Below are 25,362 nucleotides of genomic sequence, written 5' to 3' on the forward strand. Positions count from 1 at the left end.
GGAAGCAGTTTCACTGCTTCATTTCATTTATCTTGTAACCTGTTACACCACTTTAAGAGCACATTGTAAGGATTAGCAAAATCCAGACTCTTGCAACTGTTAATGAATTGGAGGGGATGATATTATTGATCTTGAGAACTAAATTTATTCTTATTAAATAAATTTTGTCTATTTATAGTTTATAAGTAAATTATGGAATCTATACTATGGAATTGTGTCTATGAATGTTTTTGAGATTTCCAGTTATGTTATTTAAGTTTTTGTGTGATTATTTAGCATGTTTAGTTCCAGGTTTTAATTTTTACTTCTGGAATAAAAAGCAAGATACTAAGATTTATGTAAAAAGCATTAACTTAAAACATACTCATAAATTCTTTTAAAAATCTACTTGCACCTAATTTTAACTTATGTCTTAGATACATGTTTACTAAGTGATGTGGGTAAGTACTAGTCAAGCGACAGGTTACAGTACATTATATAGACATTGCTTTTCCAACAGGTAATACTTTTTAGTTCAAAATTATATCTATACAACTGTAGCTACTGTTTTCCCTTACTATGAAATGCTCCAGAGTTATTAGAGTGGTGTGACCATGAACCAATCTCACTTGGAAAAAATTAAAAGCCGTTATTGACTCAAAAATATAAAAAGGAGTTTAGAGAACTGTTAGGTTCAGCATTCCTCTCCATTTCTACCACTTCTCAGTTATTCCTGGGTGTCTGCATTGGTATGTGTGTGTATGTAATGTGTGTGTGTGTGTGTGTGTGTGTGTGTGTACACACAAAATCTTTTAGGAACAGACATTTTCATTAAGTATGTATGTTGATAAGTGTCAGTCACTGACAGGATTGTTTGCAAAGTCAGTGATAACATGGGGCATTTTACCAAGTGATGAATTTCTCTTAGCTCAAATCACTAGTTTAGTAACACAGAGTAGTTACTCATCCTCAAAAACGCATCATCAGTAGTAAATAGTTTGGGGATTTATCTCTTTTTAGACTTGAACTGTTCCACTCAAACTAAAATGAATGGATTATTTCCAGTAAACACAAAAATGAAAACCTTTTAAAAAGTCTTGTAGTCTTAATCTTTTAAGGCAAATTAAGTCCTTTAAAAGGATGTCTTAGTTTGTTCCATTTGTCAGTAATGTATTATTTTAAATTTATCATTTTGCTTCACCTTATTTTTTCAAAATCCGTCACCTTAGATCACTTTAGTTTGATTTATCGTACTGTGCTGAAAGTGTGTGGAAGTCAAATTCTGCAAGCATTTTAAACTATATTATTTTCACATTAACCATTTATTGTATGTAGCAAAGGTGCCCAAGGTTGGAAGTTACTATCTTTTATCTCGAGATGAAATGAATAATTCCACAACTTATAGTTCTTTAACTTTAAAACCATGAAAAGTGTATGCCCTTTAGTATTGTTTCAGTGTATTCAGTCCCTCGTAAACATTCATTTCCAACTATGTGTTAGGCGTTCTGCCAGGTGTGAAAGCTGCTACCTGAGGGGCCGTGATCCCCCGCTCAGGAACCTCAGGGGTTGACAGAGAAGGAAAGGGTGGTGACAGTAGGGAAAGTGAACTTGATTATTTAACATTTATTCTGTGTCTACAATATAGGCACTTCACGTTATTTTAGTTAACTCTTACAAAACCCCATAAGGTATTTATGTATTATTATTCCCATTTTATACAAGGGGAAACAGAGTCCCAGAGATGGCAAGTTGCCTGAGATCATAAAGCTAATAAGTGGCAGGGTGTGAGGGAGGGCTTTCAGACTCCAAACTCCATGTTCATTTTCATTTGTTCTATCAGAACCTTCTCCGTGCCAAGCATAACGTGGCTGTAAAAATGGATAATCTATGGCTTCTGCCCTCAGTTCTAATTTTTATGAGAACAACTCATACTCTAACAAAAAAGCCAGGACCAGATCCTTTTTTTTTTTTTTTAGTTTTTAACATCTTTATTGGAGTATAATTGCTTTACAATGTTGTGTTAGTTTCTTCTGTATAACAAAGTGAATCAGCTATACATATACATATATCGCCATATCCCCTCCCTCTTGCGTCTCCCTCCCACCCTACCTTTCCACCCCTCTAGGGGGTAACAAAGCACCAAGATGATCTCCCTGTGCTATGCGGCTGCTTCCCACTAGCTAGCTATTTTACATTTGGTAGTGTATGTATGTCAATGCCACTCTCTCACTTCGTCCCAGCTAATTGATCTATATTTCTGTTTTTGTGCCAGTACCATACTGTCTTGATTACTGTAGCTTTGTAGTATAGTCTGAAGTCAGGGAGCCTGATTCCTCCAGCTACGTTGTTCTTTCTCAAGATTGCTCTGGCTATTCGGGATCTTTTGTGTTTTCATACAAATTGTGAAATTTTTTGTTATAGTTCTGTGACAAATGCCATTGGTAGTTTGATAGGGATTGCATTGAATCTGTAGATTGCTATGGATAATATAGTCACATTCACAGTGTTGATTCTTCCAGTCCAAGAACATGGTATATCTCTCCAACTGTCTGTATCGTCTTTAATTTCTTTCATCAGCGTCTTATAGTTTTCTGCATACAAGTCTTTTGTCTTCTTAGGAAGGTTTATCCCTAGGTATTTTATTCTTTTTATGGCAATGGTAAATGGGAGTATTTCCTTAATTTCTCTTTAGGATTTTTCATCTTTAGTGTATAGCAATACGAAGATTTCTGTGCATTAATTTTGTATCCTGCTACTTTACCAAATTCATTGATTAGCTGTAGTGTAGTTTTCTGGTAGCATCTTTAGGATTCTCTGTGTATATTATAATGTCATCTTCAAACAGTGACAGCTTTACTTCTTCTTTTCCGATTTGGATTCCTTTTATTTCTTTTTCTTCTCTAATTGCTGTGGGTAAAAATTCCAAAACTATGTTGAATAATAGTGGTGAGAGTGGGCAACCTTGTTTATTTCCTGATCTTAGAGGAAATGGTTTCAGTTTTTCACCATTAGGAACGATGTTGGCTCTGGGTTTGTCGTATATGGCCTTTATGTTGAGGTAAGTTCTCTCTATGCCTACTTTCTGGAGAATTTTTATCATAATGGGTGTTCAATTTTGACGAAAGCTTTTTCTGCATCTTTTGAGATGATCATATGGTTTTTATCCTTCACTTTGTTAACATTGTGTATCACATTGATTGATTTGCATATACTGAAGAATCCTTGCATTCCTGGGATAAATCCCACTTGATCATGGTGTACGATCCTTTTAATGTGCTGTTGGATTCTGTTTGCTAGTATTTTGTTGAGGATTTTTGTGTCTCTTCATCAGTGATGTTGGCCTGTAGTTTTCCTTTTTTGTGACATCTTTGTCTGGTTGTGGTATCAACATGATCCTTTGTATTTCTGCAGTGTCAGTTGTTACTTCTCCTTTTTCATTTCTGATTCTGTTGATTTGCGTCTTCTCCCTTTTTTCTTGATGAGTCTGACCAATGGTTTATCAATTTTTTTTTTTATCTTCTCAAAGAACCAGCTTTTAGTTTTATTGATCTTTGCTATCGTTTCCTTCATTTCTTTTTCATTTATTTCTGATCAGTTCTTTATGATTTCTTTTCTTCTGCTAACTTGGGGGGTTTTTTGTTCTTTCTCTAGTTGCTTTAGATGTAAGGTTAGGTTGTTTATTGAGCTTTTTCTTATTTCTTGAGGTAGGATTGTATTGCTATGAACTTCCCTCTTAGGACTGCTTTTGCTGCATCCCATAGGTTTTGGGTCGTTGTGTTTTCATTGTCATTTATTTCTAGGTATTTTTTGATTTCCTCTTGATTTCTTCAGTGATCTCTTGGTTATTTAGTAGCATATAGTTTAGCCTCCATGTGTTTGTGTTTTTTACAGTTTTTTTCCTGTAATTGATGTCTAGTCTCATAGCGTTGTGGTCGGAAAAGATGCCTGATACAATTTCAATTTACTTAAATTTACCAAAGCTTGATTTGTGACCCAAGATATGATCTATCCTGGAGAATGTTCCATGAGCACTTGAAAAGAAAGTTTTTTCTGTTATTTTTGGATGGAGTGTCCTATAAATATCAATTAAATCCATCTTGCCTAATGTGTTATTTAAAGTTTGTGTTTACAAATTTATTTTCATGTTGGATGATCTGTCCATTGGTGAAAGTGGGGTGTTAAAGTCCCCTACTATGATTGCATCACTGTCGATTTCCCCTTTTATGGCTGTTAGCATTTGCCTTATGCATTGAGGTGCTCCTTTGTTGGGTGCATAAATATTTACAATTGTTATATCTTCTTCTTGCATGGATCCCTTGATCATTATGTAGTGTTCTTCTTTGTCTCTTGTGATAGTCTTTATTTTAAAGTCTATTTTGTCTGATATGAGAATTGCTACTCCAGCATTTTTTTAATTTCCTTTTACATGGAATATCTTTTTCCATCCCTCACATACACAGTCTGTATGTGTCCCTAGGTCTAAAGTGGGTCTCTTGTGGAGAGCATATATATGGGCCTTGTTTTTGTATCCATTTGGCCAGTCCATGTCTTTTGGTTGGAGCATTTAATCCATTTACATGTAACGTAATTATTGATATGTATGTTCCTGTTACCATTTTCTTAATTATTTTGGGTTCATTATTGTAGGTCTTTTCCTTCTCTTGTGTTTCTTGTGTAGAGAAGTTCCTTTAGCTTTTGTTTTAAAGCTGGTTTGGTAGTGCTGAATTCTTTTAGCTTTAGCTTGTCTGTAAAGTTTTTAATTTCTCCATGGAACCTGAATGAGATCCTTGCTGGGTAGAGTAATCTTGGTTGTAGGTTTTTCCCCTTCATCACTTTAAATATGTCCTGCCAGTCCCTTCTGGCTTGCAGAGTTTCTGCTGAAAGATCAGCTCTTACCTTTATGGGGATTCCCTTGTACGTTATTTGTTGCTTTTCCCTTGCTGCTTTTAATATTTTTTCTTTGTATTTAATTTTTCATAGTTTGATTAATGTGTCTTGGCCTGTTTCTCCTTGGATTTATCCTGTATGGGACTCTCTGTGCTTCCTGGACTTGATTAACTATTTCCTTTCCCATGTTAGGGAAGTTTTCAATTATAATCTCTTCAAATATTTTCTCAGACCCTTTCTTTTTCTCTTCTTCTGGGACCCATATAATTTGAATGTTGGTGCATTTAATGTTGTCCCAGAGGTCTCTGAGACTGTCCTCAATTCTTTTTTCTTTTTTCTTTTTTCTTTATTCTGCTCTGCAGTAGTTATTTCCCCTATTTTATTTTCCAGGTCACTTATCTGTTCTTCTGCCTCAGTTATTCCGCTATTGATTCCTTTTAGAGAAATTTTAATTTCATTTATTGTGTTGTTCTTCATTGTTTGTTTGCTCTTTAGTTCTTCTAGGTCCTTGTTAAACATTTATTGTATTTTCTCCATTCTGTTTGCAAGATTTTGGATCATCTTTACTATCATTACTCTGAATTCTTTTTCAGGTAGGCTGCCTATTTCCTCTGCATTTGTTTGGTCTGGTGGGTTTTTATCTTGCTCCTTCATCTGCTGTGTATTTCTCTGTCTTCTCATTTTGTTTAACTTACTGTGTTTGGGGTCTCCTTTTCACAGGCTGCAGGTTTGTAGTTCCCATTGTTTTTGATGTCTGCCCCCAGTGGGTGAGGTTGGTTCAGTGGCTTGTGTAGGCTTCCTGGTGAAGGGGACAGGTGCCTGTGTTCTGGTGGGTGGGGCTGGATCTTGTCTCTCTAGTGGGCGGGGCCACGTCTGGTGGTGTGTTTGGGGGTGTCTGTGAACTCAGTATGCTTTTAGGCAGCCTCTCTGCTAATGGGTAGGGTTGTGTTCCTGTCTTGCTAGTTGTTTGGCATGGGGTGTCCAGCACTGTAGCTTGCTGGTCGTTGAGTGGAGCTGGGTCTTAGCATTGAGACGGAGATCTCTGGGAGAGGTCTCACCGATTGATATTCTGTGAGTCCAGGAGGTCTCTGGTGGTCCAGTGTCCTGATCTTGGCTCTCCCACCTCAGAGACTCAGGCCTGATACCAGGCAGGAGCACCTAGACCCTGTCAGCCACACGGCTTAGAAGAAAAGGGAGAAAAAAGAAAGAAAAGGGAGGGAGGGAGGAAGGAAAATAAAATTATTAACATAAACAATAATAATAATTTTTAAAAAGGAAGACAGCAACCAAACCAATAAATAAATCTACCAGTGATAACAAGCGCTAAAAACTAAACTAAGATAAACATAAATATCAGAAACAAGTCAGTTGCAGACAGCAAACCCCAAGTCTACAGTTGCTCTCAAAGTCCACCTTCTTAATTTGGGATGATTCGTTGTCTATTCAGGTATTCCACAAATGCAGGTACATCAAGTTGATTGTGGAGCTTTAATCCGCTGCTTCTGAGGCTGCTGGGAGAGATTTCCCTTTCTCTTTGTTCTCACAGCTCCCAGGGCTCAGCTTTGGATGTGGCCCCGACTCTGCGTGTAGGTCACCCTCAGGCATCTTTAGGGAGGTCTGAGGTCTTCTGCCAGCATTCAATGGGTGTTCTGTAGGAGTTGTTCCACATGTAGATGTATTTCTGATGTATTTGTGGGGAGGAAGGTGATCTCCATGTCTCACTCTTCCGCCATTTTGAAGGTCCCCCCAGGACCGTATCCTTTTAGAGTATGTTCGTTTAAATCCATTTTACCACATTTTTTGTTAAAACCATTCTATGGTAATAAGGTAGTTAAACCACATTTTGAATGGGAATCTCTTGATTCCTTTGCCATTCTTCATTAATTTGGGTCTGTAGGACATTTCTGTCTCAGCATCTTAAAACTGAAGTGACTTCCTGCCGTTCCTGGCCTTCACCTTGCTGCCTGAGAACAGCACTGCCCTCACCACTCCCCTTAGTTGCTTTGTCCGCTAACCATTTAACCAGAATACTAGGGCAGACTGTGAGAATTTTTTTAAAATTCTTATTTTAACTAATATAAGCTACCTTATTTTAACTAACCTTTAAATTTCTAGGGTGAAAAAATTGTCTCCAGGATTAGTTAATTCCAGAATGAAAATGAGCATTTTATGTTAATCCCCAGATCTTCATGTCTGCTCTTCAAGCATCATTCACGTCTTTCTTGTGTTATCCTTTGCCTCTCATGCAGTGGAGCCTTAAAGATACTTCACCATCCTTATGAGTGGAGAAACCTCAAAACATTTATAATATTTTTCATAATGTAAGTGATACGTGTCAGATGCCACAGGTTAACAATATAAAACTAACCAAGTGCCAGTAGTACGTGTGCATGTAAAATACATCACTGGTTTATGCCTGGGATTGGTCAGCAAAATAATCACCTAAGGATATTTTTCAAAACCCCGAGATTCTGCTATGCTGTGTTTGTAGGAACAGGACAGAGATGGGGCAAAGCAGGTGGTGGACGAGATACGCCCCAGGTACTGTGTTTTGAAAAGGATCTCCAGGTGCTCTTGGTAGCGTCTATTTCCCACCCCAATCTCTTCTTTCAGAAGGCTGAAAAATACTGCTGAAAACAACCTCATGCAAGTCAAGTCAGCATGTGTTTACCTGAACGATATTCATGTTCGTAACCGTAGTTCTGATCATTCAGTCAATACACATGCCAGGAATTGTGAAAGTTCTGTTTATTTTGTTGTTAAATGGTTAGAATTATCTGGTGCTCTGTTGTGCTTTAGAACGTAACAGTTTAGATGAGTGTTTTATTTTACTGGATGAAGTTAATATTAACCTCAAAAATAGTAACGTCTGACATTTCTTGAATGCTTACTGCGTCAGAAGCTGTGCTAATAAGTCTGTGTTAATTTAATTTAATGTTTGCAGCAATGCCATGAGGCAGATACTGAGAAAACTGAGGCCTGGGGGGAGGACACAGCCTCACGGGCCAAGGCTCGCCTGGCAGCAGCCTCAGGCAGACCCTCACAGAGGCTGTGACCTTCACCGCCACACTGTTTTGTTTCATGTTAATGAAGTTAGTCTGTGCCGTACATTTGTCATTTAACTAATAAGCTGCTATTTGTGGAGTACCTGCTATTTCAGTGGTTTGAGAATTTTCTTGTCATGTACCTGTATGTGTGTACACACATATGTGTGTAATTTATATGAGTGTCTGCTATTAATATTTTTGTTGTAAGTAAAAATTAAATATTTGAAGTAAATGAAAATTAACATATTTGACACTTTTTAATTTCAGTTTATCGATGGTCGACTGGCAAAACTAAATGCAGGAAAGGGTTTCTCTGATGTATTTGAAGAAGAGATCACTTCAGGTGGCTTTTGTGGAGGTAAAGACTAGTTCCAGTGAGATTATCCATTTTCTGAATAACAATTATCTTGATATTTGCACTTGTGTCTCATATAATCTACTTCATAAACAACTATTTTCTCCTAAATATCTAATGTCTTAGATACATATTTTCATCTTATAAGAACTATAGTATTAAGTTACTTTGCCTGGTATGTTATTCAAGGCTGAAGGTGGTCTCATGAGTTGGTAGTGGTTTGCTTGGATAGTCTCTTAATATTACTGGAGATGAATATCATAGAAATGCAATTAGTTTGTATTTTCCAGCCTCCTGACTAGTTTTCTCCACTAGAAAACTACTAGTGATATCTACTACTAAGATTAAAGAACTGAGATTGTTGTTGGTATAGTAGATTTTAATGTAGTCCAGAAAGAAAGGTTTGAACACCACAGCTGCTTCTGTAGTAAGAGTGTCATTGTAGAAGTCTACTTTTTTTGCTTTGCAGACCCTGCAGCGTTAGGAACAGACTTTTCAGTTTACTGTCCCATGTTCTTAACACTTGTCACTGTAATAAGTGCTCACTTAAAGCAGTGGAAGGAGGCATCTTATTTTGTATGTGTGACACACAGGTGATACCCCATTTTTATTTAATATAATTAATGTAATATAATTGAGCAGTTACACTGTTTGAAATGTAAATAATTCAGACAGTGTTACAGTACTTAGGAAATTAATGACTTAGGGACTGGTACTCTGTACATAATGTTCCAGTATGTAGTCCTGATTCTGGCAGAGAATTTTGCTGGAGACCTTGAAATGTCCTCTTCATTCTTTCAGCCAGTATTTGCTGAGTGTTTCCAGTGTACCAGGTGCTGTTCTAGATTTGGGATGGGCTAAACAAATAATCCCTGGTGTGTTCACTTTCACCTGGTGTGATAGTAGTTTTTCCACTTATATGTAGGTTTAATTTAGGAAAAAAAAAAACCTTTAGTCTTTGTGTGAATAAATAGTTGCTAGCATTGAGAAATAAAATGTGAAAAGACAAAGAGTAATAAGTCCTCATCTACAAACTTCCCCAAATTTAATTTTAATCTTGAATAAGATTTACTTTTGCACCACAAAAGTATAAAAACCATTGAGGTCATTTGTTCATTATAAGAGGTACAGATGAACTGAGCAGTTACGGACCTTCCTCTGATGTAAGCATAGCATTTCACTGAAAGCTTTCAGCTTTGAGAAAAACTTAGTTTCCTCGACTCAGCAAGTGAGCTGAATGTGGAATCGTTCAGCTCCTCGCTCTCCTCAGCTTATGGATAAAAATGTAGCTTCAGTGGAACTTTTGTGTTAAAATAAGGCTTTTTTACTTTTCAACTCAGACAAGCAAAATATTGTCAGCTCGTGGACGGATTGCTTGAGGCGCCTACTCAGCATTTACATACCTGCCGTCTCATTATCGCTATGACCCGTGGGGCTAGTATCTTATATGGGATTGAGGATGACATCGTGTGACAGTAATGGGGTGGAACTATGATCCTTTTGTGTAGTGAAATTCTGTAGTCTTCACCATTGGTCCACAGACCCTCTGTAACAGAGTAGAGGGTAGGTGGCCTTTCTGGTGGGAGGAGGGTCACCAGATTTTTTCACGGAAGGCCCTGCTGTTTAAAAAAGAACAGAAGAATATTTATGACCAGGTAGCATCTGATTTAGAGACCGCTGCGTTTTCAGTACAACTTAATGCCAGCCACTTTGTTGTTCCTTCTTAAAATGAAAAAGGTTTTGAACTCTTATCTTACTTTAAGGAGCCAATACTGATCCAAAAGGAAAGCATCATTTAACAAGTATTCATTTCAGTAGGTACAGCAAGAAAGTCCATTAGAAAATGATGCCTGGCTGTCAGGTGTTATTCTTTTAATTATCATATTTTAGGTTATTATCTTAGAGATACATAGAGATTCTTCTTAGAAGAAAATAAAGCAAAATCATTAGAATTTGAAATAAAAAACTAATAATCTTTTAAAAATTAGCATTGTTCTTACTAATGAGATATATGTGTATGTATAATTCCAAAAATAGTTCCTAGAAGTCTGCTGCAAACATTTGTCATCTAGACCACATTTGTGAGAGAGAATACGTCTGAGATACCGAACTGGGGTTCAGAAAGTAAACTGTTATAATTTCTCATTTCTCTCATAGTTACAGGAAAAATTATGATAAATGTTCATACTTATTGAATGTTAGTATGTGGTAGAAGCTCTCGTAAGAGCTCTCCAAGCATTATCTCACTTAACCCTCACAGCACCCTGTGAGGGACTTTAAGTAGGTTTTTTGTTTTTGTTTTTTTTGGTGTAGCCTTATTTTTATGAGGGTACCCACCTCGATAATTTGCCCAAGGTCACACGTGACGGCCTGGCTTCAGAGCTCCTGCTTTAATAACTGTGATCTATTGCCTTCTTATGATAAGAGATCTTCTCAATTAGAAGACCTTCAGTAAACAAGAGCAGTGCTCAAGCCTTCTCTGCTCTGATGGATAAAAGCAAAATTCCTGTCTCTTTTGAATATCCTTTGAAGATTTTTTTAATATATAAAACCTTCAGAAAGATCACTGTAGGAGAAATCAACATTCACTGAAGCTAAAGAAAAAATCATATGTTCCTTTAAGCAAAAATAGGAAATTTTAGACAAGCATCTCATTTCTCCTTTTTCTGTTCCATTACAGTGGCCGTTTATATGCTATTTTTGTTGCTAATATGCATGGTTATGATAAAAGGAATATGAGTATAGTGGAGCTATGTAATTGCTGTGGCTTTTGTGCAGCACATCACATGTAGGACATCTCGATTCACATTGGGTCTAGAACTGTGGTTAACAGCTGTGAATGGGTGTGGATTTTCCAAAACGCTTCTCTGTCCTGTGAATCCCTGTGGTCAGAACTGTTAAGGAAATCCATGTTACCCCTGATCCCTTCATGGGAGACTTGTAGAACATTCAGCCTTATCTTAAGAGGAAAGTAAAAAGAATATCAGAAAATGTGTAGAGGGAAGAATATCATAGCGGTTAAAAGGTCATCAAAGAGACCACAAATAGGACAAAGGATGCAATTAGATAAACACAAATATCGGTCTGTGAAAAAGCAACTGAGGAATATTGAGTAGTTAATATCGTGTTTTTTTTCCCCCATAATTTTTAAAAATTGAGTTACAATGTTATATCAGTTTCAGGTATATAACATAGTGATTCGGTATTTTTCTAGATTATGCTGCATTTAAAGTTATTATTAGATATTGGCTGTATATTATACTGTGCTGTACATTACATCCTAGTGTTTTATTTTACAATGTACCTAGTAGTTTGTACCTCTTTTTTTTTTCATTTAAAATAAGACTAGTTATTAAAAATCCACATCCAGTTTTCTGAACTTTATAAAGGAGACACATTTTCAGATTGATTTTATATAGAAGTGTGTGGTTACTCTCCATTATTAGCATTGGTTTCTTCATTAGTTTCCCAGCATAATCTGATCAGTCTTGTATTTATTTAATCCTATTTCTTTTTTTTAACTGACTGGTTACCAAAGAAATTTGAAGGGGTGGTAGGTAAGTAATCATTAGTTTCAGTGACATTTTTCTGGCCTCACTGAACAATTTAGAACAATTTACATTTTTTGATAAGTGACTGCAGGTTACTGGAATTTAAGCAAATATATTTGAAGAGAAAGTCTTTGCACAAGTGAGAAAGATATTTTGTCCTTGAATGCGAGAAAGTCACTTGTTTGATTAATAAGTACAATGTTTAGAATTTCCTCAATAATGCTTATTATTTCCATAATCCAGTTACTTTAAAAGAAAGACTGAGGGTTGTTGTTGGTGGTTTTTTTTGGCATTTAGGTTTATTTTTTGAGAAGAAAAACAGCCTTTTTTAAAAAACACACATTATCAGAGAATAATGTGCTTGTCTCATAAATTTTGTGGAAATAGGAGCCTTCAGACTTAAAAGCACTAGAGTTGAAAGAGACAATTAGCCTTTAAAATTTTTTTTACCGGGAATCTACCTAAATTGTACTACATGTTTTCCTATTAAGCTGTTACTTAGGGACTTCCTGTTTGTCCCTATACCACATGATTCCACATTATTATTACGGGTGGTTCTGACTATCAGCTGTTTCTCCTCTAGGTATCAGCTTTGAGCAGCCCCCTTTCCTTTCTAATATAATTGCTTTGAAGTCATTCAGAGAAAATCTCTATATAACTTAACTCTTCTCATATTTTATTTATCCTTCCATCTTAAAAGTTGAAGGACTAATGAACCAAAAATTAAAATACCTAGATTCTTATTCTTTCTCAGTTGTAATCTTTGCGAACTTGGGCAGGTAATCACATCAGAACCTCAGTTTCCTCATTTGGCAAGTTATTTGTCAGAATAACTAAGTTGATGGTGTGCTGTCACATGCTACACGTTGCAGCAGCCAGGTTACAGACCTAGTCCCAGTGGCATGGTTCACAAGGGCAGAGTGGCCTGACCCACAGACTCACTGGACTGCAAAGCCCACTTCCTTCCCATCCAACTGCTCTGCCTGTGGCACCACCTGCTTGGCCTCTTTTACAGTAGAAAGATGCAACTCAAGTAATATAACGCAGACAAAAGCACTTTGCAACCTGTAAAGAGCTGAATACGTATGAGCTATTTTTATTCCTCACAACTTTCTCCAAGAGCTGACCTTTCTGTAACTGCTCTGAAGTTTTATGATAGTTACTTTCTTTGTGGTTCAGAGGTTTAAAAAATATGTTTTCTGGAATGACAAGTGTTCCAGAATGCGAAATAGTTATATCATATAGTAGTTGGTGTTTCTCTTTCCACTTTCTAACTTCATTTTGGGGAATGAATTGAAACACTTTCCAGAATACTATGAATAATAACCAAGTTTTAAATATGTGATTTCCACACAACCATTTTTAGTAGAGAAGTAAAAAGTATATGAACTGATGAGACTTTTTAATAGAGAAGTAAAAGTATATGAATAATCTGGATAAAGACATACTGTTTATTTTCTGTTAATAAAATCTCCTTGAGAAATAAATTAATAGAATAACTTGGATTTTTTCATCATTTTACAAGGGAAATAAAAATTTTTTAATTTTGTTCAGGCTGTACACTATCTGAAACTCATGCCCTTTAAGCAATGCATAGGCTATTTTAGGTAGATACATTTTGTTGTAGTCATTTCATAAGATTAGAAAAATATTGTTTTCCTCGTATTTCTTCTTCCAGAAAAGGTACAGTGTAGTGCTGAGTAATAAGAGATGTTTTTCAGAATAGGGGTTGTTTCTTGATATTTCTTTGAAATTAGGGAGAGATTTTTAAGTATAGGAGTGAATCCAGTGCTGGAAGTTTTTTGCCTGATGTTGATTAGGGATGCAAAGGTAACAGCTAGAAAGAAGTTCTTGGGCTAAGGATCATTCTGCCTCTGTGTTATAACAGCAAGGTGATGCATTTGTTAAAAAGCCACAGCTACGCACAGGAGGAGAACACAATCTACTTTAGGGATCCTTTGTACTGGGTAGTCAGTCTCTGAGTAACCTTTGTTTTTTTTCTTGTGGGAGTATTTAAGCATTTAAACAACCAGGAAGGTAGATGAAATCTAACTAAAGTCAGCTGATATAAAACAGTACTTTAGTTGTGTGGCTTTCTTTTTTTTTTTTTTTGCTTCTTATATCATCTTATTGATTGAATTAATTATCGTATTTGGAGCCCAATACATGATTACTGGTTTTACTAGGACTGGTTGTGTCAGCATTTGAACTTTCTGATAGCCATGAGGAGATACTACCATATTTCCCGGGGTAGTACCTTTCAGATTTGGGTTTACAACTAGAGACTATTTTCAGAACATTACTGCAGGTTAATTGCATCAAAGTAAAATTTGCTATCAGTTAATACTAATGTCTAACAACTATAGAGGAATCTTTTTGGTCCTCAAGGATCTTTGCATTTCTAAATTTCCTTCTAGTTTTTTCCTTTCCTTATACACTTTTTTTTTTAATTTTTAACATCTTTATTGGAGTATAATTGCTTTACAATGGTGTGTTAGTTTCTGCTTTATAACAAAGTGAATCAGTTTTACATATACATATGTTACCGTATCTCTTCCCTCTTGCGTCTCCCTCCCTCCCACTCCTTATACACTTTAAATATTGTTTTAAATGAAACTAATTGTATAAAAGAGCCAAACTTTTACAAAACAACATAGACATAAATATTAAAAAATCACTTTAAAAGATGTAGGGATTTTGGATTTCGAAAGAGAGGTTATTTTTTCCCTCTGAAAGTAGCGTTAAAATGAAAGAAGATAGAATACCTTAACATGTTATCTTCATATATGAGTAAAGAAAAAGTAGTCTTAAAAGTGCTAGTTACTATTTTCCTAAGAATTAGAGCATTTATTAGTTCTCATGGTGAATTGCTTCTTTTACAATATTGCAGATAAATAAAATTTGCCTACTAAAATCCTGGAAATGCTAGTTCTTGATGAGTTTTGGTTTATGGATTTATTTTTGATCAGATACTCCTGACATCTTATTTTTATATATTTCAGGGAACTCGAGGTCATATCAGCAATGGGTGCATACAGTCAAGGTAATAATAAACCATCACAGTTTCTTTTCTTTTCATTCACTCTAACATATATGGGAAAATGTTCAGTTCAAGTATTATGTTTATGCTGTTTATTGGCAATATTCGAAATGTTTCTATGTTTTCTCACACTTTAAATATTTTTATTTTATGCTTATGGTTTGTTGCTACTTATAAAGAAAATTTTAAAATAGAAAGCTTTTGTCTTTCCGTTTTCAAAATAAATGGCTTGATTTGGAAAGCAAGATTTTACTGTCACCTTATAATATATTCCAGAAGAAGGAGTTAGGCAGAGTGGTGGGATTTGATAGGAGTTTTATTATTTCTGGTAATGTGCTTTTGTTAATATGATTATTTAAAATATAAAACTCTCTGTCACAGATTGAGACTTTACTACCAAACAGAGAAACAGATGATTGTATTTCCTTTTTATTAAACTTTAAATATATACGGGTCATATTGCCCAAGTCTGCCTAAACTGCAAAGACGAAGGGATTTTATTATGGCAATTAAAAGAACAGAGTAGAATGTTTACATTTTGTGTGAAATTACTATAGCGTATATAAAAGCTTGAAAACATCCAACATGAAATAATTTTGTAGGTCTTTCTTTAAGCTGTGAGTAAAGCTCTTTTTCTATACTATTAATAATGCTTTGTTTTCAGGACAGTCTGGCCAAAAATTTTTAGGACTGTGTTTCTGTTTTTCCTTTGCAGAAAGGAGGTGCACTACTGAACACAGCAATGACCAAAGCAACCCCCGCTGTGCGAACAGCATATAAATTTGTAAGTTCTCTTTGGTGTTTTAAAAGTTCTACTGGTAAAATTTTATAACATTCTCCTAGATGATAAACATGTAAATCCAAAAATCTTTTCTATTTTCCTTTAAATAAGCTTTTAAAAAAAATTTAGAGTTAATATTGACTGAAGCAAACTCAGTTATTAAAATTGTATCATTGTCCAGACAGGATATTTCCTTTGTATAATCTAAAAACGGCTCTTCATTTTATTTCAAAGCTATCAGCAAAATTGTGCCCTCACATCGAAACAGTCCATGATGAAGAGCCATTTTTAAAGATTTGATTCTTTCATTTAACAACATATTTTAAATTCTCATTGTGCACTTGAGGCTTAAGTAGAAAAACATTTTTAAAAATATGGCAAGTTCTCTTCCCTCAAAGATACTTTGACTCTCCAAAATTAGAATTCTTCAGTGATACCCCATGGCTTGTAGTAAAATAATAATGATGATACCAGTAGCAACCACGATAAGTAAATAATTAACAACCTAAAAATCTCTTTGCTGTGATAACTGAGACCCTCCAGGAGCCGGCCCCTCCTGCGTCCCATCTCATCTCCCCGAACCCCCAGCCTTGGTGTTTCCAGACCCTGAGGTCTGCTCGTTTCGTGAATGCAGGGCACTCTCTTCTGCCTCTTTATTCTTCACAGGCCGTTCCTGCTGCTTTGGGGACGTCCTTTTCTTGGCTTCTATCCACCTACTAAATTCATACTATAGACGTAGTTTAGACATTAGTTCCCCTCAAAAAAAAAAAAAAGTCCCAGCGCCACACAAAAAGCGTTTATATAGCTCTTCTGTGCTTCCACAGGACCTGTGGACAGACCTCTGCTTCAACACTTGTTGTGTCTGTGCACCTGGTATCTATACAGGAGACCTGTAGGAGCTGGTGGGTTGGCACTCAGCAAGGCTTTCTTTGAAAATTCAATAGGTCGTATATATAGTCTGTATTTCTAAAAATATTCTGGGCATTAGTTCTGATTTTATAAGAATTTATCTTCACGTGCTTTCTCAGTAATGAATCGATGTGATTGAATTAATGATAGAATAATATGTTTTGATAACTTTAGAACTTACACTCTTTCCCTGACTTACAATTTTGATATATATGTAGCCACCATTTCTGTTTAAAAAAATCTGTTTCAAAGGTTATGTTTTATAGTAGCGAGGCTAATCTACAGAGTGGATTCAAAGATACGGAACCAAATCTCTGAACTGTCTGAAGCCTTATCAGGAAGTAAAAGTAAGAAGAGGTGACGTTTTGTCTTAGAAGTGTCAGCCTCTGCCTTTGTTCAAAGCCTTGCTAGGAAAGCTCTCTGAGTAGATCGCCTTCTCACTCTAATTAATACTGGTGGTTTGATCTATATACAGTTTTTGAAGAGATGTTAATTTTTCACAATGAAATAGCACATAGCTGCCATGTAAAAAAAATCGAACTAATGTTGAGCCTCGTTTTCCACATTTAAGATTCTAAAAAGGTGTCACAGTCACGTACCCTTCATTTTGATTCCTGAGAGAATGCTCAACATTTTCCTTCAGGCTTGGAGAGGTTAGATTTTAGTTTTGCTAAATACGTGTTCTTCTCCTTAATTTCACTCATAGCTTCCATAAAAGCACAGAGATAGAGCACACATGTTCAAAACCCCATTTGTTATTTAAATGTGTATCCTTCTAACCAGTATTTTATTTTGAACCCTGCTCAGCAGAACAGTAAAATATTTCAAAAATTTTAAATTCTGCTCTTTGGAAGATTATTCCCTAAATTAATTTCAGGCGAATTAGAGTATTTAGAATATACTTAATCACTTTTAACATTTGTCTTGTGATCAGGTTGAACATGAATCAAGAGGTTTGGGGCAAGTAGATAAGTCAATCTGTGACCTTCATGGTTGTACCTAGAACTCTTCTTTCTAGACTGCTCATATTCTGAAATATGAACTCTGAAATTCCTCCTTTGTCCACAGATTGCTGTGAACAAAATTCCCAATTTCTCTTGTATGGTATAACAGGATTTATTTACCTTGAAGTTCTGTAGATAATACATTTTTAAAAACCCTGGGAACCATGTTTTTAACTGTTTTATTCATCCAGCAAATCACTGTCATGATCTAGGCTTTGTACTGGTTATTGGAGCAGGACAGGCACTGTGAGTAAGAGAGGGGCTGTCCCTGCTTTTATATTTGTACTGCTGTGTGACTCTCGGTGCTTTGGACGCAGTACAGAGGTACCGAATATGTATTCATTGAAGGAAATAATGATTTTGTCCTATACTTAGAACATTTTTCTATCTTTTGTTTTTCCATGCTAATAAGGAGCCATAAAGAAAACTGGAGTTGACATACATATCTTCTTATACATCTAAAAATAACAGCAAAGTGAATACATATTTGATTTGGCTAAAAGATTTTCTGAGTCAACTTTCTTGTTAGGTCTTTGCATTCTAAATTATTAGCCAAAGCCGTATTTGCTGGGTGCTTTTCTGCAGAGAATACTTGTTTGTTGATAAGTTTCCACTTGATAACTTGAAAAGGATAGAGAGATCCTGTATCCCACCTTCCGGATGGTCTGAAAGAGGTCAGTGAGGGGGAGGTGGACAGCAGGCATGTGAGTGAATCAGCACAAGGATAGCTGACCATGACTGACGCCTCACTCAACTCTGTGCATTGGAAGCTTCTGAACAATGAGTGTGAATCAGGTGGGTTTTGAAAGAATAGAGGCTATTTAGGCAAACTAGAATATAGTCCAAATGTGAGTAAAGATAGGTGCAAATTTGAGGAGACTAGAACAGGAACATTTTTGAGGGGGGTAATTACGCATTTTTACCTAACGGGAATGTAGGCATTAATATAGGACCCTTGAAATAGATTCAGTGGCTTTACCACTAAAATAATGCATGCGAAAATACTCTATTGATTCTAAAGAACCATGGAAATATAATTTAGTGTTATGTGGCTTTTTAGATTATCTTTTGCTGTGTCTCATATGTTTTGGTTTTGCCTCATTTACAATAACGAAATAACTGTTTAGTTCAGTTCAGAACATTTCTTGAGCAGTTACTGTATGCCAGATGCTTGCTGAGTACTTCGGATATTAACAGGCCCCTCTTCCCCTCGGTGAACTTGGGAAGACCCTTCCTGGAAGTAACTTGGCTTCATCTGCATGACCTGAGTCTGTAGAATAAGACTCACAGTGCCATTTCTTTCGTGAGGCTTAGATTCGGTGGATGTATTTTAAAAACCTTAGTTTCTTCTTGGGAAAAAGTTGGACTTGGACCTGGATTTGAATCTAGGCTGTGGAGGCTTACACCCTCTGAGTCACTTTCCTTATTTGTAAAATGTAATAATAATAGTACTAACTCCATAGCGTTGTGACGATTAAATGAGGTAAAGCATGCTCGGTACCCAGCGCACAGACGCCGAGGAAACGCAAAATAAATGTGAATTTCTTTTCACTTCTTCTGTGGGTGGGAATTTCCAGTGGGAACTGAGCTTTTCTGAAAGCCCCCCGTGGTCTTCAGTTCACTCACACTGCACGGGAACCACAGCGGGACCTCACGGCCTCCGATGCTGGAGCCAGGTTCCCCTGGAACATGAACAGAGCCTTTAAATTGTTAAATGACTTGTAATTTTTTCCAGGAAAACTGTATATGACATAGACACAACAAGACTCATGTTTGCCTATAAAAGCACTTTGTAAAGTTGCCTGAGGTTCTTCTTTTTTTTACACCTTTATTGGCGTATAATTGCTTTACAATGGATTCTTTATCCATTCATCCGATGATGGACACTTAGGTTGCCAACAAACACCTGAAAGAATGCTCAACATTATTAATCGTTAGAGAAATGTAAATCAAAACTAGAGTGAGGTATCATCTCACACCGGTCAGAATGGCCGAACTACCATATGACCCAGCAATCCCACTACAGGGCATATACCCTGAGAAAACCATAATTCAAAAAGAGTCATGTACCAAAATGTTCATTGCAGCTCTATTTACAATAGCCAGGAGATGGAAACAGCCTGAGTTTCTTAAAGTCCAGACATTTGCCCAAATAACCTGCTGCTCTGATGTGCTTTCTCTTTTCCTTGCCCATTTGTCAAAGTTTCAGATTATGGCTGGGCGGTAGTCATCTGGTGGCCTCTTGTGTTTTTTAATAGTTTAGGAGGCGGAATAGGCTAACTGCTAGCCTTTGTATGATTCCTATGCAAACAGACTAATCATGCTTTCACCACCTCATTCAGGTGTAATAGTGTGTGGTATGTGTCCCTGAAAATAGAGCTTTAGATTATAATTTCTTCTTTCTCTATATAATATGAAGACTTAGTAATTTTCATTAAATGGGATCTCATGTACTTATTCCTTAAATGTAATAGAAGCACACTGAGCCCGACACTGGTGTTATCATTTCCTAGGCAAAGAATCATGCAAAGCAGGGAATAAAGGAAGTGAAGAGTAAGCTGAGACACAAGGTACGTCCTGTGCTGCTTTTCATTCTACCTTGATTCTGGCGTTAGTTTGAAGCTTATGCCTTACAAATCACACGAGATTTATGTTTCTAATGACTTTTGAAATATGCTTAGCCCTTTGTTCAAGAATGTATTTTTCATAACAAGCCCTCTGGCAACTATCTGCCATTCTATATGCACCCCCTGAATAATCTCTTTATTGTCTGCATACTTTATCACAGAGCTACCAAGATCTTCAAAGGTGCTTTAACAGGATGTATGTTTTCATAAAGTTGATTGCCTTGATATCACAATTGAAATTCTTCAAGCTGAGAATTTTTTTTTTTTTAAAAGATGATCTTTGGTGCAGAATTAAGGCAGGAATGCCATCGTTTGGCTTTATAGGATCTTTCCAACAGTAGCTACTTTAAATTGAAGAATGTTCTTAATTTACAAAGGTGTATTTGAATCTGTGAATATTGCATATACGTGAATAGTTACGTTTATGTACATGTGTGTTTGATTTGGTTACATATAATATCTTTGCAGATTTTATCCGTTGTTGTGTTTTGAATTTCTGCCTCTGGAGGGAAGAGACTACTTAAAACTTTCATTGTAGTAATGGAGAGTGAGCGATCTTCGTATAAATTTTATTGAAATTGTTCAAGAGTCAGACTATTTTGGAATTTATTAATTCATAATATAGAAAAATGCATTTTCTTCCTAAATAGGTTTTCTTAAACTTATACCCCAAGTGTTATTTTGTTACTTGCATCTGTATTGGATACTTTATCTATTAAGCAAAAAAATTTAGTAATAAAATGAGTATTTTAGAATAACCACTTGTATGCTTCTTCACGTGTAGGAAAATGAGGACGATTATGGGACTTGTTCTGGTTCTGTACAATATACGCCCGTCTACACACTACGCAGTGAAAAGGGAAGAAACCTAGCAAGGCGTAAGCTTGCCCAGGTGAGGTTGTTTACCCTCCCATCTCCCAGATTCTAAAGTCATGCAATTCCAATCAATTCTTCAGGAAAATTTGGAACCCATTGATTTTTTTATCACATGGTGAGAAACCCTGCGTTGACGGTCACGGAGGTGAGTAGGTGGCGTCTGGGCCACGTAAGAGGGTCCTGGGAGCCCAGGGTCCAGGTCCCAGTCTGTACACACGTCACTGGGTCATGTCCTCCTGGTGAGTGGAGAGAGACAGGGCAGTGTGTGGTGGCCCAGGACTCGGGGTAGCTTATTGATGGCTTCCTTTACTACGAAAGTAAGATGAAACTCATACGTGGGGATTTGACTGCTAAAGTAATCTGTAGAAATTAGAATATGAAGTAATGGATGTCTGTCTTTTTCTAAAGTTAGATATTTTATTTGCTATCAATAGTTAAAGCTTCTGCTTCTATCTAATGCTACTTAAAATATTGTCCTAAAGTAGGAAAGGGCCCAGGATCATAGCTGTATGTGTCTCTGATTTTGCATCATAAGTGTGTTGCTGCTTGTTTTAAGGAAGCAAAATTTGCATATGCCAAATCATACTTTAAGTGGTCTTAGAAAACTAGCTTTTAAAAGGAATTCTCAAGTGGATTATAGTTACGAAACCATGGAACTGGAAGCAGCTTGCAAAGCTTCATTTATCACAGTCACCAAAGTTTACAGTTGAGGAAGTTGGTAGCCGAACGGTCCCATCACTTACCTGAAGTCTTGTAACTTGGATGTGCAGACACTCAGTGCAGGGCTTTCCTGTGTCTTTAGGAATGGGGAGAGGGCCCTGGAAGCGGTGCTAAAACCTCAGCCTTTGCAAAGAAGACCCATTCGTTTGGTTGTTCAACAGCTATTACGCGCCAGGCACCTTTCTAGGTATTTTGGAAAAACATTAAAAAAATCTCTGCTTTAGGGGGCTGTTTTTATAACATACAAAGTGCCTTCTCTATGATTTATCCATTTGTTAAGCTTACGTTTTCATACATTAGTATGCTTAACTGCAGCGTTTTGGTCATGAATGCTGGTTGCATGACCTGAATTATTTCAATGAAATAATTATTCCACAAGGGTAGGAAACTTCTCTGGCTACCACCATTAACTGGGAAACATTTATTAACTTGTAAATTCGTGATGGATTTGCAATCAATTTCTTAATTTTTCTCCTTAGATTATATTAGATTAGATTTTAGATTATCATGATAAATAGATTTTTATGTGAAAGAAATGTGGGAGTCTGTTACCTGCAGGATGCTTTAAGATAAAAAGCAAACACTTAAATTGGAGAAATCCCTGTTCTAAATGTCAGTTTTAAATTAAGGAAATGATGTTTCTCTCCTCATATTTAAAATTTTAAATCTGCCTTTTCTTTAACGTGGCCCAATATTTTTATGATAATTTAATTATAAAGTACATTACTGATTTCTGTTTTTGTTTGTTTTCTTTGAATTCCTAGAGACACAGTTTCTGATAGAGAAAATTATATTAGGTAATAGAAAACCTTACAGGATAATAAGTTACATTCATCACATACTTACCCTGAATCTTCATGGCTATCATTTGCTGTAATACCATTCGTGTAGTTGTCTGCATTCATTAGTTAGCATTTTATGGTTTTCAGGTGGACATGACATGACTTTAACAAGAATTAAAAGAAGTAGGGCTTATTCTTTTGAGAATTGTTATTTTCCTACTCGGTATATAGGAATTTGTTAAACCAACATATTTAGATTTATTGTGCCGATGCTGACAATGTCTGCGTAACAGTCTTTGCAAGTGATAAATACCTGAGTTTCAGGAAAGGTGTATGCCCAGAATATGTTTCTTTGTATACATCTGTCCCATTATGTAAATAGGTACATACATCTGTGTATATGTATTTTAACAGCTAAATTTTTTGAGTTTATATTTCCAACCGTTTGCAACCCAGTATTTATTGTAATTTAACCTTTTGCTTTTGCTTGTATTTCTTCTATAATTGAAATTTGATAGCTTTAGATTCACATAGACACTAACCAAAGAGGTAAATTTTGGGCCCTTTGGCAATTCTTTTCCTTGCTACTTTCCACCCTTACTTTTCTTCCCCGTAGCTGCCAGAATGCATGTTTTCTCGCAATACTAATTTTACTTCTTGGAGCTGAAAGTTATAGGGCTCTGCAATGATAGCCAACTTGTGGTCAGCAGCTTATTTATAAAAGCAGACCATGGTACATTCAAATTGAAATTGTCATCTAATTCCAGATCTGAATTATTTCTTTAATTTCATAGTGTTAGCCAACACATACACGTGAAATACGACAACAGCAGGACCCTTATTACGAGGATCTAGGTGTTCCTGCCTCCATGTGCTGGGGGGATTGGGACTGGAAAACGGGAAAAGCAGTCGGGGGAGAGTATCGACCCCACCATCTTCTCTGTCTGTCTCACCTGGTCTGTTCTCTCTGCGTGTTTGTTCACTGTGCATTCTGTAGATCGGCTTTCTCAGCTCCTCTGTCCCTTCGGTGAGCTTGCAGGCCCTCAGTTCAAACAGCTGCTAGAAATGGACCACATATACATATGGCCACTCTTTTCTTTGGATTCCTTTCCCATATAGGCCATTACAGAGTATTGAGTAGAGTTCCCTGTGCTACACAGTAGTTATCTGTTTTACGTAGAGTAGTGTGTATATGTCAATCCCACCTGAAACTAACACAACATTGTAAATCAACTATACTCCAAAAAAAAATTTTTTTATTTAAATTTAAAGAAAAGAGAGCAATTGACCACAATTCCCAAATCCAGTTTCTTGAGGAAGGACGTAATCAGCCCATGTGGATCGGGCTTCAATCCTTGGCGCCGTCGACTCTAGCCAGAGAGGCCGGGAGAGGACCACGTTACCACAGACACTGGGACGGTGGGGGGTGCGAACAGGGAAAGCAGTTCTCAGAGTAGGGGTTTTAAGGGGTGTGACAGTATCTCAGAGGATTTCTCTGTTTCTAATTGCCTTATAATGCTATTTGCCAAGAAGTCATCTTTGCAAAAGAAAAGAAAAATCTGTATTTTTGAGTGGTTAGAGGCTGGATCTTTGTCCCACAAATCTGAAGCTTGGTAAGTTTAAGGTCAGCCTACCCTGATGGGCTGCTGTGGCCTCCGTTCTCGCGGGAGAGATGAGCCACTTGCGCCAACAAAAGGACCTCAGCAGAAATAAGCTTCAGATGCAATATTTGCACTTTGGGCAAAGAGATCAAGAGGGATCAGGCATAGTCTACTGCCTTTTCTTTGTGGTCTGGTATTGAGACGCTTCCTTGGTTCACTTTTTGGAGATAATCCAATCTCATTGATTTAATCAAAATAAGATCCAGTGTCCTGTGGAGCAGACAAAGTTGATGCTAGAACCATGTGCGTGGTGTTCTGTGGTGATTCCCAAATCAGTATGTTCTCTCACTCCTCTCTCCACACGTTGTAATAATATGAGGATCTGAGCACATTAAGATTTTCAATTAAATATGGAAGCAATTCTGGGAGTAGTTGGATGCGGTTAAAGAAAGAACCTAGATATCAATAAGTACGTCAGAGACACTGATGTTTATTTGTTTATATTCTACCTATTTCCAAAAATAAATTGATATCTTACAAAGAATCATAGAATAAAGAATTAAAATTCATTTAATTTAGGGAAGATTCACGGCAGAGAGAAAGTAAGTGTAGTAAGAAGCTAAGGCCCCGTCCCGTGCTTAGCAGCCAAAATGAAAAAGCACAGATTCACGGCAGAGAGAAAGTAAGTGTAGTTAAGAAGCTATGGCCCCGTCCCGTGCTTAGCAGCCAAAATGAAAAAGCACAGCTACCATGATTCCTAATGCAGAGATTTAGAAAGCTGTTCAGGAGATTCATCACCATCTCAGGACATGGGGCTGGCTGCACACGGTCCCGAGGAGGTACCTGGCAAGGATCCCTGTGTCAGGAGAGGGAAGGTCGGCTTTCTTTATTTGGTCTCCCCCATGCAGTCTCGTGATGTGAAGCGCTCAGGCTCGTCAGAACCTTCCTCAGAGCCCCCTCAGCTTCCTCACTGTGGCCTCAGCTTTCACGTGAGTGTTGAACTGCTTAAAAAGATGCAAAGGTTACAAGCAGAAATAAGCCTAGAATACACTCTTTCCTTCGTTCTATAGCATCTCTCTCATGTCAGTACTGGCTTCTCCGGAAGCAACCATGTCCTGGGCCGCATCTTATATTTGATTGTTCACGTGACCAGATTCTTTTTTTTTTTTTTTTTTTTTTGGGGGCGGGGGCCTCCCCTGGTTT

At 36.8% G+C, this 25,362-nt stretch overlaps 1 protein-coding gene across 1 annotated transcript in view; it reads left to right on the plus strand.

The window, feature by feature from the left end:
* DENND1B (DENN domain containing 1B) overlaps positions 1–25,362 on the plus strand; it is a 256,026-nt gene that overhangs the window by 195,058 nt on the left and 35,606 nt on the right. The window contains exons 17-21 of the mRNA XM_024732230.1: positions 8,181–8,271; positions 14,822–14,862; positions 15,575–15,643; positions 20,067–20,123; positions 20,965–21,072. Coding sequence (XP_024587998.1) covers positions 8,181–8,271; positions 14,822–14,862; positions 15,575–15,643; positions 20,067–20,123; positions 20,965–21,072 — 366 coding nt within the window. The remainder of the gene's footprint in view (positions 1–8,180; positions 8,272–14,821; positions 14,863–15,574; positions 15,644–20,066; positions 20,124–20,964; positions 21,073–25,362) is intronic.

This window comes from Neophocaena asiaeorientalis, unplaced genomic scaffold (genome assembly GCF_003031525.2).
Source record: "Neophocaena asiaeorientalis asiaeorientalis breed wild unplaced genomic scaffold, Neophocaena_asiaeorientalis_V1.1 scaffold896, whole genome shotgun sequence".
Lineage (NCBI taxonomy): Eukaryota > Metazoa > Chordata > Mammalia > Artiodactyla > Phocoenidae > Neophocaena > Neophocaena asiaeorientalis.